General features: G+C 43.6%; 1 protein-coding gene across 3 annotated transcripts in view; it reads right to left on the reverse strand.

Annotated features, from left to right (window-relative positions):
* MCF2 (MCF.2 cell line derived transforming sequence) overlaps positions 1 to 22,460 on the reverse strand; it is an 870,271-nt gene that overhangs the window by 263,424 nt on the left and 584,387 nt on the right. For all 3 annotated transcript variants that reach the window (XM_086918640.1, XM_086918639.1, XM_086918641.1), the window contains one exon: positions 6,093 to 6,212. In XM_086918640.1, coding sequence (XP_086774766.1) covers positions 6,093 to 6,212 — 120 coding nt within the window. The remainder of the gene's footprint in view (positions 1 to 6,092; positions 6,213 to 22,460) is intronic.

Here is a 22,460-nt window from a genome sequence, read left to right on the forward strand (position 1 = left end):
TTTCATGATGGAGGTTGTGTCTTGGGTGGAGAGCTGGTTCCATGTGGTCAGTCTGTGGTTCGTCTTGGTTGCAGAGAGGGCAGATTGGCCGAGGAAGTCAGTAGGTGTAGGTTAGGATTCAAAGTTTCTGCATAAGGTTGCAATCTTGTCATGGAAGAAGTTGGTGAAGTTGTTGCAGAGCCCTTGACAGCTGGGTTGGAGAACTCCTTAATGATGTTGAAAGGTTTCTTGCTATTGTTGGCACTGGTTTTGATGCTCGCAGCTAGGGCTGTCTTCTTATTGTCCTCAGCAGGCGGTAGTAGAGGTTAAGGGAGTTTTTCGAAGGCTGGTCTGGTGGTGGTGGGGGGGGGAGTCCACGCAGGCATGCCATCTCCTCTCTAGCTGTTTGCGGTCACATTTCACTGTTTAGAGTTCTTGGGTGTACCAGCTGACAATTCTGGAGGGCCATCTCTGATTGTTGTTCTTGATGGGGACGTTGCTGTTAGCACAGCTGGTGATACAGTTGTTGAATTTCTTGATTTCCTGCTCCAGTTTGGTGGTGTGGGTTGGAGGTGTTGAGGGTGTCTGTCCAGCTGGTCTCTGAAATTTTGTTCGGGCTATGGTAGAAGGCGCTGACCATCCTGGGGGTGGCTGTGTGGTGGCGTCGAGATGCAGAAGTGGATGATAGATGGCTTATTCAATGTGATTTCTGTGACATGGCTGTAATTGATTTGGTTGCTGGAAGTGAAAATGGGGTCCAGCATACGTCCTGCAGTGTGCGTGGGGTTTCTGACTACTTGGGTCAGTCCAAGGCTGCTCATACGGTCAAACAGATGGGCTGTGTTGTCATTGGATCGTCATTGTGGACGTTCAGGTCGCAGAGGAAGATGCAGTCCTTGGAGCCCAGGGCTAGAGGTGCTTTGTCTACAATGGTGTTGCAGAAGCTGGAGCATGGACCTGGGGATCGATATGCTAGGATGTCTCTGCTGGTTGTCTTTGTCATCCATGTGGAGCTTGAAGTTTAGGTGTTCCATGGGGGTGGTAAAATGGTCGGATGGTGGTATTGTCAGTGGTGGTCGAGCACTGTACAGTCTCTTTGTGAATGATGGCAACTCCTCCTCCCAGCTTGTTGGTGCATCCTGATGAGTGATTTTATATCCATCAGGGATTGCTCTGATGATGTCGAGGGTGGATGCAGGGTTGAGCCTGGTCTCGGTGAGGAAAAAGATATCGGCTGAGAGGGTTGCAATGATGTCCCATACCTCAGTGGAATGCTTGCAAATGAAGCGCTTGTTGAGGAGTAGGCTGTGGAGTTGGTGGGTTGCTTCTAGTGCAGTGTGGCAAGAGGTTGGTATGGGTTTGATAGTGGTCATACTGGTGCAGGAGAAGGCGAAATCTGCAACAGGAGGACGGACCTACCAGGGAGTGGTGTTGTCATGAGGTTAATAGGCCCTGTGCACAAACACTTACATTTTGCATGTTCACGTTTAAAGTTGACATCTTTTAAACAATGACTTTTAGTACACATTTGCTTGCAGACCCTGTGTGAGATAATGTATTCAGAAAAGTTTGCTTACAAATGCATTCCTTCGTAGGTACATTATCATACCTTAGAACTCTCTGTCCAAAGACTGGGTACACTGTGTACACGGTCCGTATTTGTTGTTGTCCATTCTGCGTCAGCTATGGGTGGGTAGCATCAACTAAGACAGCTGGACCAGAGCTCAGGCACAGAATAAATAGGTCCAGTTTCATTATACAAACTGCACTTCAATGGATTGTCGCGGTCACCCAGTGCCTGAATTCTAGCCCAGCAGAATGCCATCACTATCCTGAGAGGGACTGCGGCCTGTTCTACACCATGACTGGCTACCAGATGATATACAACACAGGTAGATGGGAAGTTAGACCAATCGGAGGTATGTAACAGAATCACACCCACCCTATCCTATGCTCTCTGGATTAGGCAGTGCTAGTTAGGAGTACAATATATGTATGCATATAATTATTGCAACAATCATAATGGTTGAATTCTTCTTCGTTATACTTGCAATGCTGGTTACTGGACAATAAACGAAAGGTAGGAGGCGCACTCAAAAGGATCAAGGAGGCAATGTTATTATTCAAAAAGTTCTCTTCTTTATTTCAGTAATTATACCAGATAAAACAGCCAACGCGTTTCGTTACAATACGTAACTTCGTCAGGGCAAAAATTAAAAACTTCAAAATTGGCCCAAAGAGACCCAGTGTGTGGAAGTTCATACAGGTAGGTTTTCAAATCCCAATTGTCATGTGCAGGTTTAGCAGTGAGATATACTTAAAAAATCCTAGTCCACAGAGGAATAATAATGATGTGGCATTGCTGTCAGTTTCGTAAGTGCTGCTTATCTATGTAGTTAATCTCCTATCGCTAGGCTCCAAGTAGCGGGTAATTTCAGAGGACTCCAAGGTTTTGTATAGCACCTTCTAATTGTAAGTGGCATCCAGAATTTCGTCACTGCATTAGTGTCCCTGCATGATAACGGGGATAACCCTGCACATGACACAAAGAAGAGAACTTTTTGAATAATAACATTGCCTCCTTGATCCTTTTGAGTGCGCCTCCTACCTTTCGTTTATTGTCTAGTGTTCGGATTTGTGCCTTGGGACAACAGGCACTTGGAGTGTGCAGCACCACAATTTTAAATTTGATAAATACTTTTGTTTTGGTTGTGCTCAACCTTGGTCAGGTTGTCCTGTTCTTTATGTTCAATGCTGGTTACTATGCTTTGTCTCCTATACTGATAATTGCAGCACACATAGTTTACACAAGAATCCAATTGCTTCAATAAATGTTTGAAATGCCAATTTGTGTATTTCTTGTTTCTTCCTTTGGGCATGCTTGAGTTAATGACAAAAGGGTAGATTTGTTTACACGATTTCATTGGGGAAATTAGGATTGTCATGGTATGAGGTTGCAGATACCATCGGTTAGCCTGTAAGATTTAGGGTCCAGATTGTGCACTAGGAGCTAGTCAGGAACAAGGTCAAGATATTCTGATTATCTGAGCAGACACTGTCCCTCATAGTGTTGATGCTGATGTTGCTCAAATCCACAGTGTTACTGAATTACTAGGAAATGCATGACAGTGTAGCAGTGTTCAATAGATTTATCCGGTACTCAAGGAAAGGAGGATGACAGCATTGTACCTACGGGTGGACTGGGAACCAAGTGTCTCGGCACTAGGCGCAGTCCAGGCAAGGTCATGCTTGCCTTTAAAGTGCCAGAGTCGCAGCCACATTGCGATCTCCATTAAGTAAGTCCTAGGAGGAGGGGTGGGAGGTGGGAGGCGGCGGGGAGGAGCTAGATGGGAGAGCTGCTATAGGAATTGGTAGAGGGGTCTGGTGGGAGGTGGGATAAACAGGCAGGCAGCAGCTATCTGGCAAGGTACACGGGAATATCCACAAAGAGGGGGCAAACAGAAGAAAATAGGCACATGATAACATGAACCATCAGGGGGCAAGCACAAGGAAATAAGCACAAGACAATAGGCACAATCAATGGGAAGGCAGAAGAGAATGAAAACAGCCAGGGGATAAAACAGAGGAAAATAAGCACAAGAGAATAGGCACAATCAGGGGGCAAGGAGAAGGAAATAAGCACCAAAAAAATAAGCACAATCAGGCAGCGAGTTCGGGTAATAAGCACAGTCAGCTGGAGGACACAGAATAGAGAAGAGGCACAGGGGTGAAAGGGGAGAAGTCCAACGGGTTAAGCAGCAGCAACGGCTGGTATCACACAGGATATCTGGGTTTGGGACCTGCTCCATTCATCCTGGAATATCCAAGGAGTTGAGATAAGTGCTCATCTCATCCACACCTCTAATTAGTTATAAGAGGAAGCACAACAAATCCAATTAAATGTGTGTATCACTGCCTACTATTTTTAAGACAATGCTTACTACCTCTCCTAACAACTCGCAAGAGCATCAATCCTTTTTCTCCACCATAACAACTTTATTATAAACTTGTCATCAAATATGCTTGCCAATCTGCCATTTAACCAATTCATTTTAATACAGTTGTTGAATTTGACCTGCCTTCAAAACGAAACCGTCTGCTTCATTTATTTTGATATAAACGACCCTTATAGTCTTTTAGTATTATAGAAATGTTTAAATAGTAAAAAAAAAAATATGCTAACATTTTTGTAACACCAATCCTACAAGCAACTTTTCAACTTAGCTAATTTGTAACCCACACTTTAATTTCAAAGTGACATTAACATTATGCTATTCTGAAACCTAGGTCCAGCTTTGAACCTTACCCAAACCCCATCGATCCTTCCAACCCATCAATGACTCATTGCTCTATGTGTTGAAACACTGTGTCACTAGGAGATACAAGAAGCTTCCTTTATTATGGGAGGGATGCTCTGTAGGGATTTCTCTGGTATGGAGTTATAACAAAATCCTGCTTAGTTAACCCTATTGATGTCAAGCAATAGACCAAAGCAGAGTGGTGGTTGTGGCCTATTTGGACATAGTAACAGTTTTAATCCATCCCATAAACAAGACTCCCGGACCAGATGAACAGCTTCAAACTGGAATCAATTCAAGTACACTTGAGCAGGGACAGGCTGAGTAGTAGGTGGAGGTTACCAAGGTCCACGGTTTTGCTCAGAAGCTCACAACCAGTGCCATAGAAGTTCAGATGTAGAAAGCAAGCAGGACCACCAAATGGCACATGTAGGTGCTGCCACCTCCAAGTTCAATTGTCACTCACAAGATTCCATACTCGCTTCTCTTTTCCTAATTTCTTTAACCATGTTAACCAACATTCCATCCATGTTTAACACTCAACATATCTTTCCTCTTATATCTTAAATAAGAGAGAAGAAATGTATTATAGCCAAGCATACAAATTTCAAACAACTGTTCATTACACTTGCCGTCTTTAATCGTCTGCGAGGGACCAACATTGAATGGGACTCTAGTGAGGGTGTCATAATTGAAACATACGCAGAGAGCGAACTTTTATAAAAAATAATTTACCCCGCAGCCTGCCTGTCATAGTGCCACATAGAATTTGAATTTTGGCAGGCAATTGTTGAAATTTTGGACTGGAGTAATTAATTGATGCAAATACAACAGTGTTTTGTCTTTGTTTTTGATTAGAATTTGTTTTTGTGAAATGTTTTTAATACAATTTTGATTCGCACAATATACTGAATGAAATGTGTATTCCTCCTATGCATCAAGAGTAATGAACAGTTGTTTGAAATTAAGTTGAATCAATACAAATATGAAAGTAAAGTACAATGATTTTCTGCGTTGTATTTCGAATCTGCAGTATTATTAGCAGTACTGAAATTGGTGGCCTGGTACCCCTTGTTTGAAAAAATCTATGGGGAGAGCAAGAGACAACTTTGTATGGCTATGGAAAGATACAACCAGTAATGAAACTGCAATGATGAGGTTTACACATTACTAGAAATGTGCCATCTGTTTATTGTGTCTGGTTCTGGAGAGTCAAAAGGAGAGAAACAGATGGAATAATGCATGTTTCAAACCACAAGTCCTCTGCGAAGAAGTTCAATAATTTAAATACGTATAGACAGGCACAATGGGAAAACATTTTTCAGTGGCCATGAATTCAAACTAGATTCTGAGGCAGGAGAAGGCGGCTCACGAATATCCTTAGTTGAGGAATGACTCGCACAGGGCACAAAGCAAAACTGGAGATCTTAAAGTTGCTCTGTGTCTCAAAATCTCAGTTCGCAAACAAACATTTGTTAGTAACACACAATTATCTTTTAACATGTAATTTACAAGATAATTTCCAAAGTTGAACAAACCAAGTGTGGCAATATGCAAACCAATGGAATTTACTGACCTTATTAGATGGTTAAGTTAAGTAGGCTTGAATAGAATCTCGAGTACAAGAACATATTTGGATGTATACCCTATTTATCTTTTTGCCAACAATACTGGGGCCTTTGCCTAGAACCAGCCAACTAAATGCTTGACAGTGCGGCTTAAAAAGTCACTGCCTAACTTAAAGTGTGCAGAAAAATAGTTAAAGCACTATTGGTTGCTTGCCATTGTTTACTGCCAATCAAAAGAGGTCCTCACCTGCAAACTTTCTTCCATAGTACCCAAGTCTGAAAGTCTTTGCTTAATATCAGAGAGGTTGTCTCCTGTGTCTGGAAGTTCAGCTTGTTGGTCCATTAAACAATCGGTAGACTTCTTAATCTAAAAAAAAAACACAGAATTCAAATATGTCGTTTATTACTATTTGTCTAAAATTCAAAATCACAAACACTGTGCATATGTTAACAGCAAAGATTCAATGAAGTTGCAGCTGAACGTAACCTTGTAGGAATCTATCTTTGAGAAGAAACAATCACAAATGCCCAAATCGAAGCAAAAACAGCCCTTTGGGCAGGGAAAATATTTTGCTCTTTTCATTCTTTCTATCAGTGTAAACTTGTATTATTTGTGCCTTCATTTAGTGAATTTACCAGCTAAATTAAACAGGAATTAAACGAGTGGTTAACTCTCCATAAGCAGTTTATTGCATTAAGAGTAAACAGTAAAAACTCTGAGTAAAAGCTGAAACTCGACAGCGATTTTTATTTCACTACTAAGTTCTGTTTTTACTTCAACGGCTTGAACTTTTCCCGAAGCCACACACAAACATCACCAAATGGAATTTTAGATACTGCCCAGAACCAGGGTAAATTTCTGAGGAATAGCAGAATGACTGGAGAAGAAAAATAGAAAAGTATGAAAAAAAGGCAAAAAGAAAACAGAAAAACAAAATCGGGCAAGCGATAAAGAATTCTTTTGACTGTAGAATGTATTCAGGACTTGTTTAGTCATTGCCTCATCATAGAAAAGAATGTAGGTTATGAAACACTAGGGGTCCTATTGACAGGCAGGATTAATGGAATTGTATGAGGGCAAGGCGCAGGCACATTGTTAAAAAGATCCACATACGAAGTAGGTATGAAAAGAGCGTGATACTTAGTGCTGCACCAGGAAATACGGCTACTGGTGGCGGGGGGGGGCTAGGGGGGGGGAGACAGGGGGGTGAACGGGGGTGCTCCCTCAGCATGATAATCAACGCCTACAGAATCATCATATGTTAGAATTCCACTAGAGAATCAATGTTATATGCGAAATAATCTTGTCCATTAATTTGACCTGGGCTAATACTGTGCATGTGGGTTTTTGAGAATACACAACATATAAAAGTGCCCGGGCTGCTTACCTGCTTTTAAGTGAGACATAAGGAGAAATATGAATGTCACAGACGCCACCAGCCTAGGCTATAGAGCAAATTCCATCCACAACAGATACACATCAACCTAGGAGACGGCCATTTTCTTTACACTGGAGTGCAGCAAGACACCATAAATCATGCAATACCACGGTTGCCGCTAATCTTGCTTGCAAGACGGCAGAGATAGGTAATATAATAGTAGCATGCACTGGCATAACAAAACTTGAGGGGCCTCCCCTGCAAAGTACGGAGAGCACCCCCTTCTGGACTAAATCATGAGCTCTCTGGACAGAGTTCTGAGCTGAGGGGGTACCCTGGAGTTTGGGGCACCACAGGGTCTGCAAGGCCCTGTGTTACGCCACTGGAAGCAGGAGATGGAGGTGCAAGCCGGTGTGGCGGCAAATGAGAAGGTATGAATCCTAAAACATCTGTCAATGAAGACACCTCCCTGTGTTCCGGCATCTTTTTTTTGGAGGGGGAAGCGGGGGGGGGGGTGGAGGGGGAGAGAGGTGCCATAGCGCTAGCCAGACCCAAAGGTATTTAAGTGTTTTTCAAGCTATGAGAATACGTTTACATGAGTTACATGTAAGGATTCTTGTGAGTCAAAGAAAACCCGACAACAAAGGAGTATACAATTATAAAGTATTATGGTAGTCAAAAACAGTCGTAAACGTCTATAAATTACAGCATTAGGGCAATGGCGTTTGTGACCTCTTAGAGACTGAGTGAGTCTGGTGATCACATTAAGGGATGAGTTGGTGAACATAGATCAGTTTGTAGTGTAGTTCCTATATTCCCAATAGGTTCTGCGCCTTAGAATGATATATCCGATACATGTGAAGTAGGACTTATGTCTACTAGGCCTCTATCGAATATATTCAACTTAATTGTGAGTGCCAGCTAGCTCAGAAGTCACTAGAAACTTTCTCGAATTCACAAGAAGGGATTAGTTTCTGACAACCGCATAAACACGACAACTTTGTTTCCCCAAGATGAAACTGATCTTCAGAGTCGTGGAAACAATAGATAGATATTTTACTCAGTCATTCGTGCATGCTTCGTTTCATCAGAGGTGCAGAGAAAACAGAAAGACAGTCGTTTTCAATAAAAGTATTTATTGAACAGTCTTCTTTCTCATGCAGAAGAAATGAACTGCTACAATCGTAATACTGGCTGTAAAGTATAATGCGTACAGCAAGAAGAGTATTATAAAATAATACTGTAAAAGCATGGTATGGTTTTTAAGCCATAAAATACATACATAAATAAATAAACACTAAAACTACTCAACTGGTGCTTCTAACATACGCCTACCCCGATGTACCTAACCTAAGTCTAGTACGAGGGAAGAACTAAGTGTGGTGTAGCATACGTTTAGTATTCTTTTCGCCAATAATCTATCCAAGATTTCTCTTAGGGTCTAATCAGCTCCGTACCTTGGTTTAGAATGGAGGTCTGGTATCTCTCTTTCTCAGGACTCTATTTTCCAACTCCCCGCAAGGGGAGCTTGGAAACACTGGAGCTGGATTTCTTGGCAGGAGAAAAACCAGCGTCTCTCTCAGTGCGCATACTGGTGGGTCGGCTTCCTTCGGCACTTGCTGTAGCGAGATGCGTCGGGCAAGTAGATAGTCAAACTGCTCCAAACCCCTGTGTGTTTGCTTGGGCAACTGTGGGCATATTTATACTTTGAAGTTGCGAGTTTGACGTAAAGATGGACATAATAACGTCATCAAAGAGTCTCAGTTCTTTAAAACTCCATGAGTTCTTGGACAAATCAATATTCAAGCAAGGGGAAGTCCCAAACTGCTGAAGCAGAGTTTTCCAAGAAATCATTGTGGATTTTCGGAACTAGTGGAAGCAGCCATGCCGTATTTGGACTGCATGAGCTATGTCTAAATATGGTTATGATTTCTATGCTTATATAAGGACATGGTGATTTATACCTATATAAGGGCAAGAATCGGGAAAATTACACTAGGGTCCTAAAATGCTATACAACGCCCACTCCACTTTATTATGTTCAACATTACTAAAATGTAAGCATTAAAACATATCTAAAGCATGTGATTACAATCTCACCCAAAAAATGCATAAAATGCTTTTGAAAATGGTTGTACACATAAAATGAGCATTTGTTCTGTACGCATTTAAAAGCAATGATTTCATTTTAAGCATATATTATGATATTTGCAATGCTAACTGAATGAATCATGAAAATTACATTTATGAAATGGCTCTTAAATACAGAAGAAAAAAGTTCAAGAACATCCCATAGCAGAATATATAAACTGTTTTGGTTTGTGGATAAGGTCAATATTGTTTCTAGGAAGTATTCAAAGAATTCTTGTTCTCTAAGAATAGTTCTACTTTAAGCAAATTACTTTGTGCCAAAGTTAATTTTTTGGAAAAAAGTCCAATCAAATCGTAGAAAAATAGAGTTCCAAAGTTAGAAGTTTTTTATTTTGAAAAACAAAGGCCGAATTGAAAGTTGATAGAACACTGTGTGCTAAATTAAAAAGTTATTCTTGGTGTCAGGAGACAACATTAAATCTTCTAAGCTGGAAAAGAAATTGTCTACCACAGTAGGTGAAAGTTGAACCACTTCATTAAGTAGATCAATCGTACACAGATAAGAAGCATCGCCGTCAGCGTCAGTCGCATTAGCAATGTTCACATTAGATGGTACCTGTGAGCCTGTTGGTCCACGTATCTCACCCTCAGCTGGAATTGCCGGTGAGACCTCAATGAATGCCATAATCAGGATTGGTAGCCGCTGTGGACAACACAATGCATGAGCCGTTACCGAACCAAGCAAAGCGTCAACATCCGTTGGGAGTGCTGACGGAATTGTTAGACAGATATCCAACACGCATTCCTCTCCACAAAGCAGGCATCGTAGAACAGGTAAGATGCAATCTAGCCAGATTGGTGTGAACGATAGGAACCACGTGGTTTTCAGATCTCTCAAACAAGCCAAGCCAAGAATCTATGTTATGACCTCACGATACTGCATTGCCAGAAGAGTGGGCTCCATGGTAATCTGGGTATCACTGGTGACTGGACTTGCCATATCGGAGCAGAAGGAACAAAAATAGTATCCCTGCTACGAGTCCCAAAATGAGAGGCAGACCGCCGAACACAGAGTGCACGAAGTATGGAAAATGCCTGGGACTGCTTCAAAGAGTGCTAACAGTCCCGAAAAAATCGTCTTAAAGACATGTACAATACCAATGGTATCATACATGTTTAAGATACGACCTAACATTTCTGTGAAATGTATGGGGAAGTTTGTTGATAATAAGGCATGCATCTCTGCAGAGGACCTTGCAACTTGCAGATCATACGTCTCTCTGGACGAGGTCAGTGGCACAGTTTTTTGTAAAAGAATGGCTTTCATTCTGCTTAAAGTATCAATTCGTATAGAAGAGATGTTCAGTGAAGGCCATAGCGGCGACTCCCCGTCTGTCATAGTTTTAGGACACAATACTTGCATACAGCAAGTGACCCTGGCCGACACACTAACGAGATAGGCTTTTCATGGCATCCTTCCACAACAGCTGTGATCATTCAACATTATGTAGCTTCCATTGGATAGCTGCCTGAAAATTGGATCTATCACAGCTGCTGGGGAACCCTGCAGGTGGCATGATAAATTGGTCAAAGAACTATCGCAGGCTCCATGTAAATGAATACCCTGACATAGAAGTGCACCGATCAGTGTGGTTTTGCAATTTTTACCACTAAGAAATACCTCCTTTTCCCCACTCCAACATTTGTGTGTGTATGGTAAATCCCAGGTCGACTTTATGTATTCTTTACCCAACCTTTCATACAGGCCTGCTGGTATGTGTGTTAAGCAATACTGAAACTGGAAAATCGTCACTGGTATCGTGATGGTGCCATGTATTATCTATACAATGGCTGGTTTCTCAGAAACGGTTAATGGTAATCTTTCCAGTTTTTCTATGCTCAGCACAGTATAGTCTGCCCCCCTCTGTGCCAGAGATTTGTTTATCTGTAAGGTTAAATCCTGTAAACAATGACATGATGTTGATTAGACGCCAAGGCACAAAGCCTGAACGAAGGCTTTGTAACGTCCAGCCTAGCAGCATTATAGAAAGCAATTGAGACTGTCCATGTTGTAACATGAGCAAGTCTTGTTCCATTATGTCTATGGCAGAGGATATAATGCTGCCCATAGAATACATTCTGGATGACAGAGTTGTTAACCCATTGTCAACTACAGAGAGAGCTTTCTCTAAATAATACAATTAATTTCTCTTATTCGTTCAGCACTTTCCATTTGCGTGACGTTCCATGCTTCATTATAAGCAGCGTAAATACCGGCGTACATGAAACGTTTATGACTGTATTTGCGAGGTTCTAGTAAGAATTCTCTCAAATCAATGCCATCTTTAAGTAAAGTTAAGTGTGGTTTTATATCTGGGAGTGCGGATTTTTGGAGCCACTCAAGGCACAGTTTTCCTACACTGTAAGTTGTTATTATCCCTGGATGTTGTCTCTGGATATATCTTGGATCTGGCCTAGTTACTGTAAACCCTTGTGTCTTGTTCAGGAATCTATCTTGACAGTTATTCGTGTCTGTGGGCCAGATTAACCATTTTTTCCAATCAGGATTAGTTCTATTTTGTTGTAAAATATATTTCGCGTCTACCTCCTCATCTGTAGTTCCATTACTATCAGGTGCCGGTTTAGGTATGGACGGTTTATTCAAGTCTTTTATCCTAGCAAGGCCAAGACATGATGTCTGTTGAACAGTTTCCTTTAAAAGCATTATTTGTTCTGGGATGATGCAGGCTCTAAATAAGGCTTCTAAACCTTGCACCTGCCAGTCTTTTGTGCCCCTGACAGTTTTTGTCTCACACCCACCGCCCATCAAGTCACCAATGACGGCAACAGGAAAAGATCATTCATGCTCGGACGCCTCCAGCAAGAACTCTCCGGACCTTGCCCAAATCATTGCTGAACGCTGGAAAGCTCTCCAAGCCGCTCCAGAGGATGGGCCCCGGGGGGAAACTCGGATGGTGACAGAGGCTCACACCTTTTCACGTCCAAAGAGGAAGACAGTGGCGGAAACACCCCTGGTGATGGATCTATGACCCTGCCAATTGTGACCCCCCTAACGGCAAACACTCTGATCTGACACTCCTGGGTTGCCGCACCGGATGCCCGCGGGGGATGACACTGGAGCCATACACTCCTCCCACTCGAAGAGGCGCAGGTCGACTGGGCTATGGCACCCTGTCACTCCGACATTCGGCGAAACTGAAAGATAGCCCTCGCATCAGACCCCACCGTATGGCGGTGGCAGCAGTACAACGCAGACAACGAGCGGGCAGCTGCAGCAATGCCAGCAGACAAAAGCGGACGACCACTTCCCTCCCAAAAAAAACGTACTAGAGTTAGCACATGTTGTGCAATTTGGATGTATCGCCCCAAGGGATAGGTCCTTTCAGTTGGGAGTTACTTCACTCCCCCAGTTTTACATCCTTTCCACATTTCCTGGGGACCAAGCATGCGACATGCAAATATTAGCTCGATTATCAGAGGTTGTCAGTCGGACACAAGGGAGACACGAGGGAGTCGTGGACACCATAACACAAGACGCACCACCCAGACATCAGGCATAAATGATGACTAGGACTCCCAATACAGACCTAAAAGTTATAACATTAAACGTCAGGGGCATGCACACAGCCAGTAAGCAGTATGCAGTTTATGGCTATATGAAAAGGAAGCAAGTGCAGGTGGTACTCCTCCAGGAGACGCACCTTATGGGGACAGAGGTGGACCGCCTGCGCAAAAAATGGCAAGGAATTATATGCGCCACGACATACTCCGCATTCGCTAGGGGCACTCTCGTCTGGATCAGGCCAGGGATCCCCTTCAGAGAACAATCCGGGGTCGTGGACAAGGAGGGCCTGTACTCCCTAATAACGGGTTGTCTCGAGGGCAAGGAGATATTGATTGGTAGCATGTATGCCCCCAATATAGACCAGGAACAGTACTGGGCCTGTCTCACTGGAGCACTAGCACAACACACTGCACTGCTGTGGTTGCTGGGAGGGGATTTCAATCAGTTTACACAGATCTCACCCCGCCGGCACATTCACCCGCACTGAAACAGGCAGAACAGTTTAAAAACTGGGTAACCAACTGGTCATCAGCAGATGCCTGGCGAGAAAAGAACCTGAACGCCAAGATCTATTCCTTTTACTCCACCCCACACAATCTCAGAGTGAGACTCGATAGATACCTATGCTCAGTAGCGCTGCTCCCCCAAATACAACACACTGACTACCTAGGCAGAGTACTGTCCGACCACGGAGCGCATACAGTGACGATTCGATGGAGACCCCCCCCAGTCCCTACATGGAAGCTGCCCCGAGAATGCCTCACAGACCAGGCTTTTTGTCATGTACATGGTGAACACATTCAAGAATACTTCTCCCATAACGCAGGCACAGCATCCTCCCGATCAGTAGAATGGGATGCATTCAAGGTTGAGGCAAGGGGACACTGCATTCAACACATCGTAGGGTTGTGACGGGTACTAGAACAGTCACTACAATCAGCGGAAATGCGACTGGTGGACCTTACAAAAAAACTAGACCAAGGGGAGGCTACTCCAGAACAGGTGGCGAGGGCAAAAACAGCATATGCAGAGACCATGAGGGACCTCCTCAATTACACTTTTAGAGTATATGCCACCGAATGCACCGCGAGGGAAACAGGGCAGGTACACTCCTCGCCTGGCTCGCGAAACAGGACACAGACGTGCCACCCGTCACAATACTGCAAGATAACACTGGCACCCTTAAACAATCGCAGGTAGATATACAACACAATTTTCACAACTATAACACGAGAGTTTATCGCGCCCCACCACAGGTCTCACAACTGACATTATCCCTCTTCCTCCAAACCGTGCCCCTACCCAATATTCCGCCGGTGGAGGAGAATGCGATAGACCCTAAGATACAATCCCCAGATGTCGCCCAATCCATTGGGGGACTGGCGTGCCGAAAGGCACCGGGAGCAGACGGCTTCCCCCTCGAATACTACGCCGCTTTTTCGAGGCAACTGGCCCAGCACCTCATAACTATATATAACGAAGAGCTACACAAAGGCGTCCTACCCAATTCACTTAGAGAGTCAGCCCTGATGACTTTTCTTAAACCTCACAGAGATCCCACTCCCCCATCCTCGTATAGACCCATAACTTTGCTCAACACGGACTGTAAGATATTAGGAAAAATACTGGTGGACAGGTACATACAGGTTCTCCCAAAACCGATACACCCAAACCAGAACAGTTTTCTCCCCAGACGCAACGTATCGCTGAATATACGTAGGTTTTTCCATGTACAGGATAGAGCAAGAGACCATTTCCCATGGGTCGCATGCCGAATCCTAGACCTTGAAAAGGGCTTCAACACACTCTTATGGCCATATATACTCGCAGTTCTTCGCGAAGTGCAGGTCGGCCCAACCCTATTGGCATACACGCAGCTCCTTTATAAGGACTTCACCAGCAGGGTGAGAGTGGGTAAATATATCTCAGACCCACTTCGGGTGGAGCGAGGTACGAGGCAGGGGTGCCCATTATTCCCCCTCCTCTTTTCCTTGGTAGTGGAGCCTTTAGCCATCTGTCTACGACAAGTGGGTGAATCCTGGTGTATCCCAATCGTAGACACGGTTCATAGCGTATCGCTATATGCTGATGAACTCCTGATTTATGTGCGGGATATCACAAACAACCTCACGCCAATCTGAGAAATATTGCAGACTTTCGCAGAAGACTCAGGCCTTAAAGTCAATTGGGGTAAATCGACGATTTTCCTCCTTAGCCCACACCTGGCTCCCTTGGAGGTCATGCTAGGACCCCAGACAGTTGGTTGAAATACTGCAGCACCCAGGTTGAAATACTGCAGCACCCAAATATTTGGGGGTGAGACTATACCACTCACCTGAAGACCTCTACGAGGGAAACCACCGCCGAACACTGGCGTGATTACGTGCGGCAGTAGCCTTCTGGAAGTCCCTGCTGCTGGCCCCCATAGGGTGTTTAGCATTAGCAAAAATGATAATGGTACCCAGACTGCTATACTCCTTCACCAATCTTCCGGTGATACCACTGCACTCCTTTTATCAAGAGCTGGAAGCACTACTCACGGCGTTGATCTGGGGAGGCGGTAGACACAGGGTAGTCTTACGCACCCTCTACTTGCCGACCACGCAAGGGGGATTAGGGGCCCCCTCCTTCAAAGCTTTCATCTTAGCTGCACAGCTCCAGCTGGCTGTCCCATTGGACGGCGGAACGCCACATAGAGGAGACACTTACTAACGAAGGTCCGGTACCCCTCCCAGCCATCCGGAGACTGTTGATGCCGGGCACTAAGCCGACACGGACACACCCCCTGCAGGTATCAATAGCCCGCAAATGTATGATGCGTATATACCATATAAATACCCCTCCACTCCCCACTACTCCCACTATTGGGATTTCTGCATAGAGAGAACTACTACACATCCGGAGCCCTCCGGATATGGACGGATTTCGAGGTGACCGAGATTGAAATGCTGTTTGAAGATGGGCAGCTGAAAACATATGCCCAAATGAGAGACTGCTATGATCTCCCTCCCGGACTATTCCTAGTGCACCGACGATTAGTGGACAGCGCCCAGCAATGCTGGGATCTCACTGAAGGGGAACCACCGACACACCCGGTCCTCCACACAATCCTACGAATGGGCAGGGGTAGGCACTTAGTCACCTGGCATTACAAGGCAATTAGGGAACTGACCACAGCCCCTCTGCAGGCCTTGCACCAAAAGTGGGAGGATGAAATAGGACGGGTGCTGCATAACCAAGAATGGGAGAAGGCTCTGGAGTACCCAAATAAAGTCTCAAGAAACGCACGATTCAAAAACATTCAATGCAATATATTACATCACATGTATTTAACACCGCACCAGCTTCACCGTTTTTACACCGACACACACTTTGCATGCCCCAGGTGCCAACTGCCAGAGGCAAATTTCAAACATGTTTTGGGACGGTCCCACAATCCAGCTATATTGGGGTAGGATACATCGAGTACTGAGGGCGACTGTACACCTCATACATATTACCACATGGGAGGCATGCACCCTGGGATTCTTCCGCAGGCAGAAGACAGAAAAAGTGCAGAGCAGCTTTGCATCCTTAGTCATACTCCTGGCAAAACGGGCATAGCCATGCATTGTAGGGCGCCGGCAGGGCCCCCTGAGGCAGCCTGGATAGGGGCAGTTAAAAAGTGGGGGGGCAGCGGAGGAAACGCTGTTGTGGGAAGGTGAGAGGTGAAAGGGATTCGTAAACACCCCATCTGAATGGGCACATCTCCTGTTTCAGTTTACGCGAGAGACAGCACAAGACGACTCACCCGGCGCTGCGCCATCCCAATCTAAGATTCCGCCCCTGTCCCAGATAGTGAGAGCAAAAATGTGCCCCCAGTAATCATATCAGATGGAGATCCGGCCCAGAGAGAGGGCCCGCTACACTAACACCCTGTCCTACGGCAGGAGACATAATCCACCAAAGCCATCCTCAGCCCCCAACTTCCGATTCCTAAACTACAAACATCTTGTAGACGAACTGACACCATCCACGCGACAGACAAGGACTACAGAGCCCTCCAAATGTGGACACCCCAGGTCCCTCCCCCCCAGTTCCACCTACCCCTCCCATAGTTCATTGTTTCAAGTTCCTTCTAGAGCATAGCAAAGTTGGCTACTATACATTGGGAACGTAAACATGGCCATCGACCAAAGTGATAGACGGGATAGAGAGGGGGACTTTATATCAACTCACACACACAGGCACATGACATTGATCGACATACCGAAGATTACATCAGACCACTGAATGGGGGATCCATGTACAATCTTTGAATGTTCCAAATTTGGCCTATGAGGTACACGACGAGATGGATGCTCCATAATGTATATTTCCTTTTTATTTATGTATATGCTGCCCGAGTTCACGCGACATTATGTATGTTATCAGCGTAATACAATGATGTACCAGGATGGTTTATGAAATCATAGAACAAGCGTTCAGTCCTCTCCCAAAGAAAAAATATGTCTAGCTCTTGCAAAGTAAAGAAAAAGCATGCTGTAGAGTATGTCTTTCAAATAAATGAAAATGGCGCTGCCTCCCTCACAAAGAAGAGAACAAATATGACATTGCACCATCTTTGGGGTTTCTTCTTTTATAGTCTTGATGATACTGTGGTGATATAGTATCACTCCACTATTCAGTCTTTCGCATGATTACTTTACGTATGAAAACACCAAATACAATGTAATCATCCCTGCTTACTTCCCCATGCTGATCATGTGAAAGAACTGTCTTTCTTGGCCTCAAAGGTTTCTCAACAGTTAAACATTTACATTGTATCAATCCATGACATAGGCTTATGGTTCACTTTCCCATTGAACTATTTCACAACAGAATGTCCTTTAAACTTAAGATGATACATGTACAGAAAGCATAAAGCAACATTTTCAGAAATGCCAAGGGACCATTGCAGTTGGCTAAGGGAAAAATGCAGCTTAGAAAAGAACACATTTAAAAAGGCCTTAAAATCAGTAAGTCAGCTTTAAATTAATTAAACTCTATTAGAATTGAATACAATGCATTAAATCATCATTTCATAAAAAAAGAAAAATAGTAATTCTTCACCAATGTATTATTACAAAAAATTGATTAACGTTAACTATGGCATACTGCCACAATTTTCAGCATCGTTACATGTAAATCATTCTTAAACGTAATTTTTCTAAAATAATTTCTAGTTTTCCATGATCATTATGGTCTCTACTGTCACATCTGCATATTTCCGTTTCATAACTAATTTTATCACATAATTGCACCACAATCTTTTCATGATGCATTTCAATGTAAGGCATTAGAAATGCTAAGCCACATCATTAGAATCATTAGCCTAATCAGTAAATGATTAATAAAACATAATTTTCATCAGTAATCTTGTTATAGAAACCTAATAATAAGCATTATAATCAGTTAGCAATGAATGTCTCCTTTTCTAACACTTTCCAGATCGCTTTGGCGGTGCTGTTACTTCACTTGTCTCAACTGCTGTGTCACTTCATTTTAACATTTACAATGTGCATGTTCAAGTTTGTGTCTAAAATTGCTAAATGTGTTGTGTAATATGTTTTGAAATATTTATGCATCATCAGTGTGAAAACTGATCCTTTGACTGAGTTGTTGATGTGCTCCTTCATTGGCATGTTTTTGTTCAGGGTGATACCCAAGGACTGTAAAGAGTTAGAAAGTGAGAGAGAACAGTTTAGTGTATCCAAATTCCTGAGCTATTCTTGGATTGGTAAGGGATTATTTTTTGAGGAGAGGAGTAGTAGTTGAGTCTTATTTGGGGTTCAGTTTTAGGTGATTATTTTTTAACCAGGTTTGTATCTTCTTTAGTGTGCCATTTAGAAGATAGATATTTCTTGGTGATGTTATTGTGTAAGAGAGTATTGTGTCATCTGCCTATAGGTGATATTTGATCCATGCTTGGTTCAAGATCACTGTGAGGAGTTCCATGAGGTGATTAAATAGGAGAGAGGATTGAGCCTTGAGGTAACCCTTGTGGAACTGGTGCAGGCTTCGAGAGACAGGTGTTGATTTGTATTTGTTGATCCAAATGCTATAGATAGGACATGAACCATTTCCGAACTGAGCCATTTATACCAGTGCGGTTCTTAACCCTCTCAAGTAAATCGTGATGATTTCCTGTATCAAATGCATCCGGGAAGCCGAGTAGGATTAGGAGGCAGGAGTCTCCTTCATCTAAGGATCTGTGACTGTCATCAGATATATTAAGCACAGCAGTTTCTGTGCTACAGCCTTAGCAGAGCCATTTGGTCGAGGACCTCTGTTATCGCTGAGTTATAGTGGGCAGTGCAGTCCTCTACAGTGTGATGAATAGGTTGGGAAAGTAGTTGTGTACTGATCCCATATTCTAGCTCTGTTTGTTGGAATCTGTTTGATGTCCCTTGACTAGTGTGTTGGTCTGTTGGATGGGGCTGGGTCAGATCTGGGATAAACCTTGAGATTGAACAGTATTAGATAGTGGTCCAACCAGTCGAGATCCATGATGGATCGGAGGGAGAGGAACTCACTTCTTTTAATTATCCATCAAGAGTTTGTTGTGGGTCTATTCGTTACAGAGTTGCTTGAGATCGTTGATTTCAAGGTTTGTTAGGTTACAAAATGAGACATCTTCGGTGTTGTTCCAGTGTAGATTTAAGTTTCATAAGAACACGTCGATGGAGTCAGGTAGACCAAAACTGTGTTATTAGGTTGGCGAGTTCTTCAGTGAAGAGTAAGCGATCTCCAGGTGGAAGATAGATGGTGTAGAATGTGATGGCCTTTTGTCGCAAGTTCAACTCCGAGGTATTCTAAGGCCAAGTAGTTTGTGGTCTCATGTGTTAAGTAGAATTTCTTCTTTGCATATTATTGCTAGCCCACCCCCAGTTGATCCCGGTCTGTCCCGCATAACGAGGGAATAGCCATCTGGTGTAACCAGGACCAGAATAGGGATTGAGTGATTGTTAATCCAGGTTTCCAATAGGAATGCAATGTTGATTCCGTCAGCTTGTATTGTTTCAGCTATTATTGTGGTGTGTTAACTGCTGACCTGCAGTTAAGAAGCATGCAGGTTAGGGAGCTAGGCATATTATTTGTAGGGTGTACTGTCTGGATAGTGATTTATTAAGCCGGAGGTCTGGGCGATATATTAGCTTGAGTGATTCTGTTTGTGCCCATGATTACTGGGATTCTGGATGGAGGCTTTGGGAGGGCTTTATGTGGTATGATTCGTTGAGGGCTTCCACTTCAGTTGTGGATAGAGGGTTGGGGGGTCGTAGTGTCTGTGGGACAGGCAGAGCATGGGAATGGATGTCGGGCTAGAGTCTGCTGGCTGTTGACTGGGGATCCTTCTAGGGTAGTCCATTTCTCCATTCTCAGAGAGAAGTTTTGAGTTTACTTGACCTGGATAGCGAGGTCGTTTTTTATGTGAGAAATGTCTTTGGCTAGAGAGTCAGGTTTTTGTTCAATTTGACTTAGAAACAGGTTGAGTATGTCAGGGATCATCCAAACTCTGTGTGAAGGTGAGCATGTAGTGGATCCTGTGTCAACGGAAGGCATGTGATCATCAATAGAGTGGAGGGCAGTGTCCTTGAGGTTGCAAGTGGAGATAATCCTTTTGGGCTGGGTGTGTTCCACATTAGGAGTCTGGGATGGGTTGGAGGGCTCATAGGTGGACGAACTTGAGTTAGGACTTCTCTTGAGGTTAGAAGCGGGGAGGGTTCATTTGGACTGGGTGTGTTCTACATTGGGAGTCAATTATATGTTCGGGGGCTCAGTGGTGGAGGAAATTGGGTTAGGACTGGCACTATTGTTATCGATGTGTATGTCGGGGGTTGTTTCAGTGTGGCTGTTTATCTATGGTGGTTGGACCGGAGCTTTCAATACGAAGATGTGTGTTGGGGGGAGGTGCTAGTGCATCTTGTTGTAGTGGAGTCCTGTGGGTGAAAAGGACCTAGTATGACGGCCAGGGGTAGAAGAAAGGGGGTGCATGCGAAACAGCACCATCTTGTGACAATAAGGCTAAAGTGATAAGAAGTGTTGGTCAAAGATAATGAGGTGATGGTCAGTTGCTTGAAATTTTATGTTCCCCTTGCTGATGATAGATAAGTAGATCTCCCCTTTAAAGCCTAGGTAGGGCGCGGTTGTGAGTTTAGTTCCATAAAGAAATGTTGAATGTTTTTGTAACGGGTGCAGAAGGAAGATGTCGCTCCATTTTGCAGGGTGTTATGAGTAGAAAATGAAATCAGTTTTCATGTTGCCGTTGCTCACGGTGTAGTGGGTAGAAGGGTATTAATGTATTACCGTATCTTGAAGTTTTTGGAGAAGGTTGTGTTTGAACTTTTTTTTGCATTGTCTGAGAGGTTTTGGGGATATTTTATTCTCCACGAATTGGGGCTGTATCTTTCAAATGTGGTATCATGGGGTTTAGGCTAGCAAAATGCCATTGTGGTCAAGTCACTGCAGGGATGGGGGTGCAAGTCCTTTGTTCTATATCAATGTTGGTATTTAATGTTGTTAAGTTTTTGATGTCCTTAGGTCCTTCCTGTTGTGAAAGATTGCTTGGGGGGTGTCCGAAGAGGGAGGAGAGGTAGGTTCCTTGAGGGGTGGGGCAAAAGCTATTTCTATTTCAGAGCCTGGCATTTTCATTGGTTACCATTCCATAGTAATTTTTCACCATTAATTTTTCAACGTTATAACTGTCTTAAAAGTCATGCCTCATTTTACAAGCTTCTAATGCTGATAACTGGACACTAGTCTTTTCTCACTTTTCGTGATTGGTAAAGGGGATCAAGTCCTACCACCGCTTTCCATGCTCCATTGTTGTATTCCTTACTTGCTATAACTGATTGGTAATGAATATTGAATCCAATCTCTCTATCCTTCCCTAGAGAGAGTCTGGGGAGAACAAAGTCAAAGCAAAAGAAAGGGGGGATCAGGCAAAAGACACAGACCCTTTCAGGATGGGTGCCATGGGGTAGGAGCACTGCAGTCTCGGTCAAACTGTTGAAGTCCTTTTTTACTTTCAGTGGCTTTTTTACAGGGACCTTCTGTCCTTTCTGTGGCTCTTTACTATGGGCCCAGATCTATTATTAAGAAAAGGTTTGTCCAAAATTAATGCTTGTTAGAAACGAGGGTCTTTAGTTGAAAGTGGCTTGCAGCCTGTCTAAGTAGGGACCTTTCTTTCTAGTAAGGATAAAGGAGTTACACATCCAGATAAACCCTGCTTCCCCAGTGATAGCTTGGCACAAGCAGTTAGGCTTATCTCAGGGGAAATGTGTAAAGTATGTGTGCACAAAGCACAGAAACTCAGTGAAAACACTACAAAGGGACACCACACCAGTTTAGAAACATAAAGTATCTTTATTTAAACCAAACAAGACCAAATCAACAAAAATACAACATACATAACTCACTTTAAAAAGGTTTACAGTAAAAATATAACTCTTAGAAGCAATAGCTCCAACTTGGACAATCTCAGCTTCATGACAGGTACAAATCCACAGTACGGCATTAACCGTGGCTAGCCACCACACCT

The sequence above is a fragment of the Lissotriton vulgaris genome, chromosome 4_1, assembly GCF_964263255.1.
Source record: "Lissotriton vulgaris chromosome 4_1, aLisVul1.2, whole genome shotgun sequence".
NCBI classification, from domain to species: domain Eukaryota; kingdom Metazoa; phylum Chordata; class Amphibia; order Caudata; family Salamandridae; genus Lissotriton; species Lissotriton vulgaris.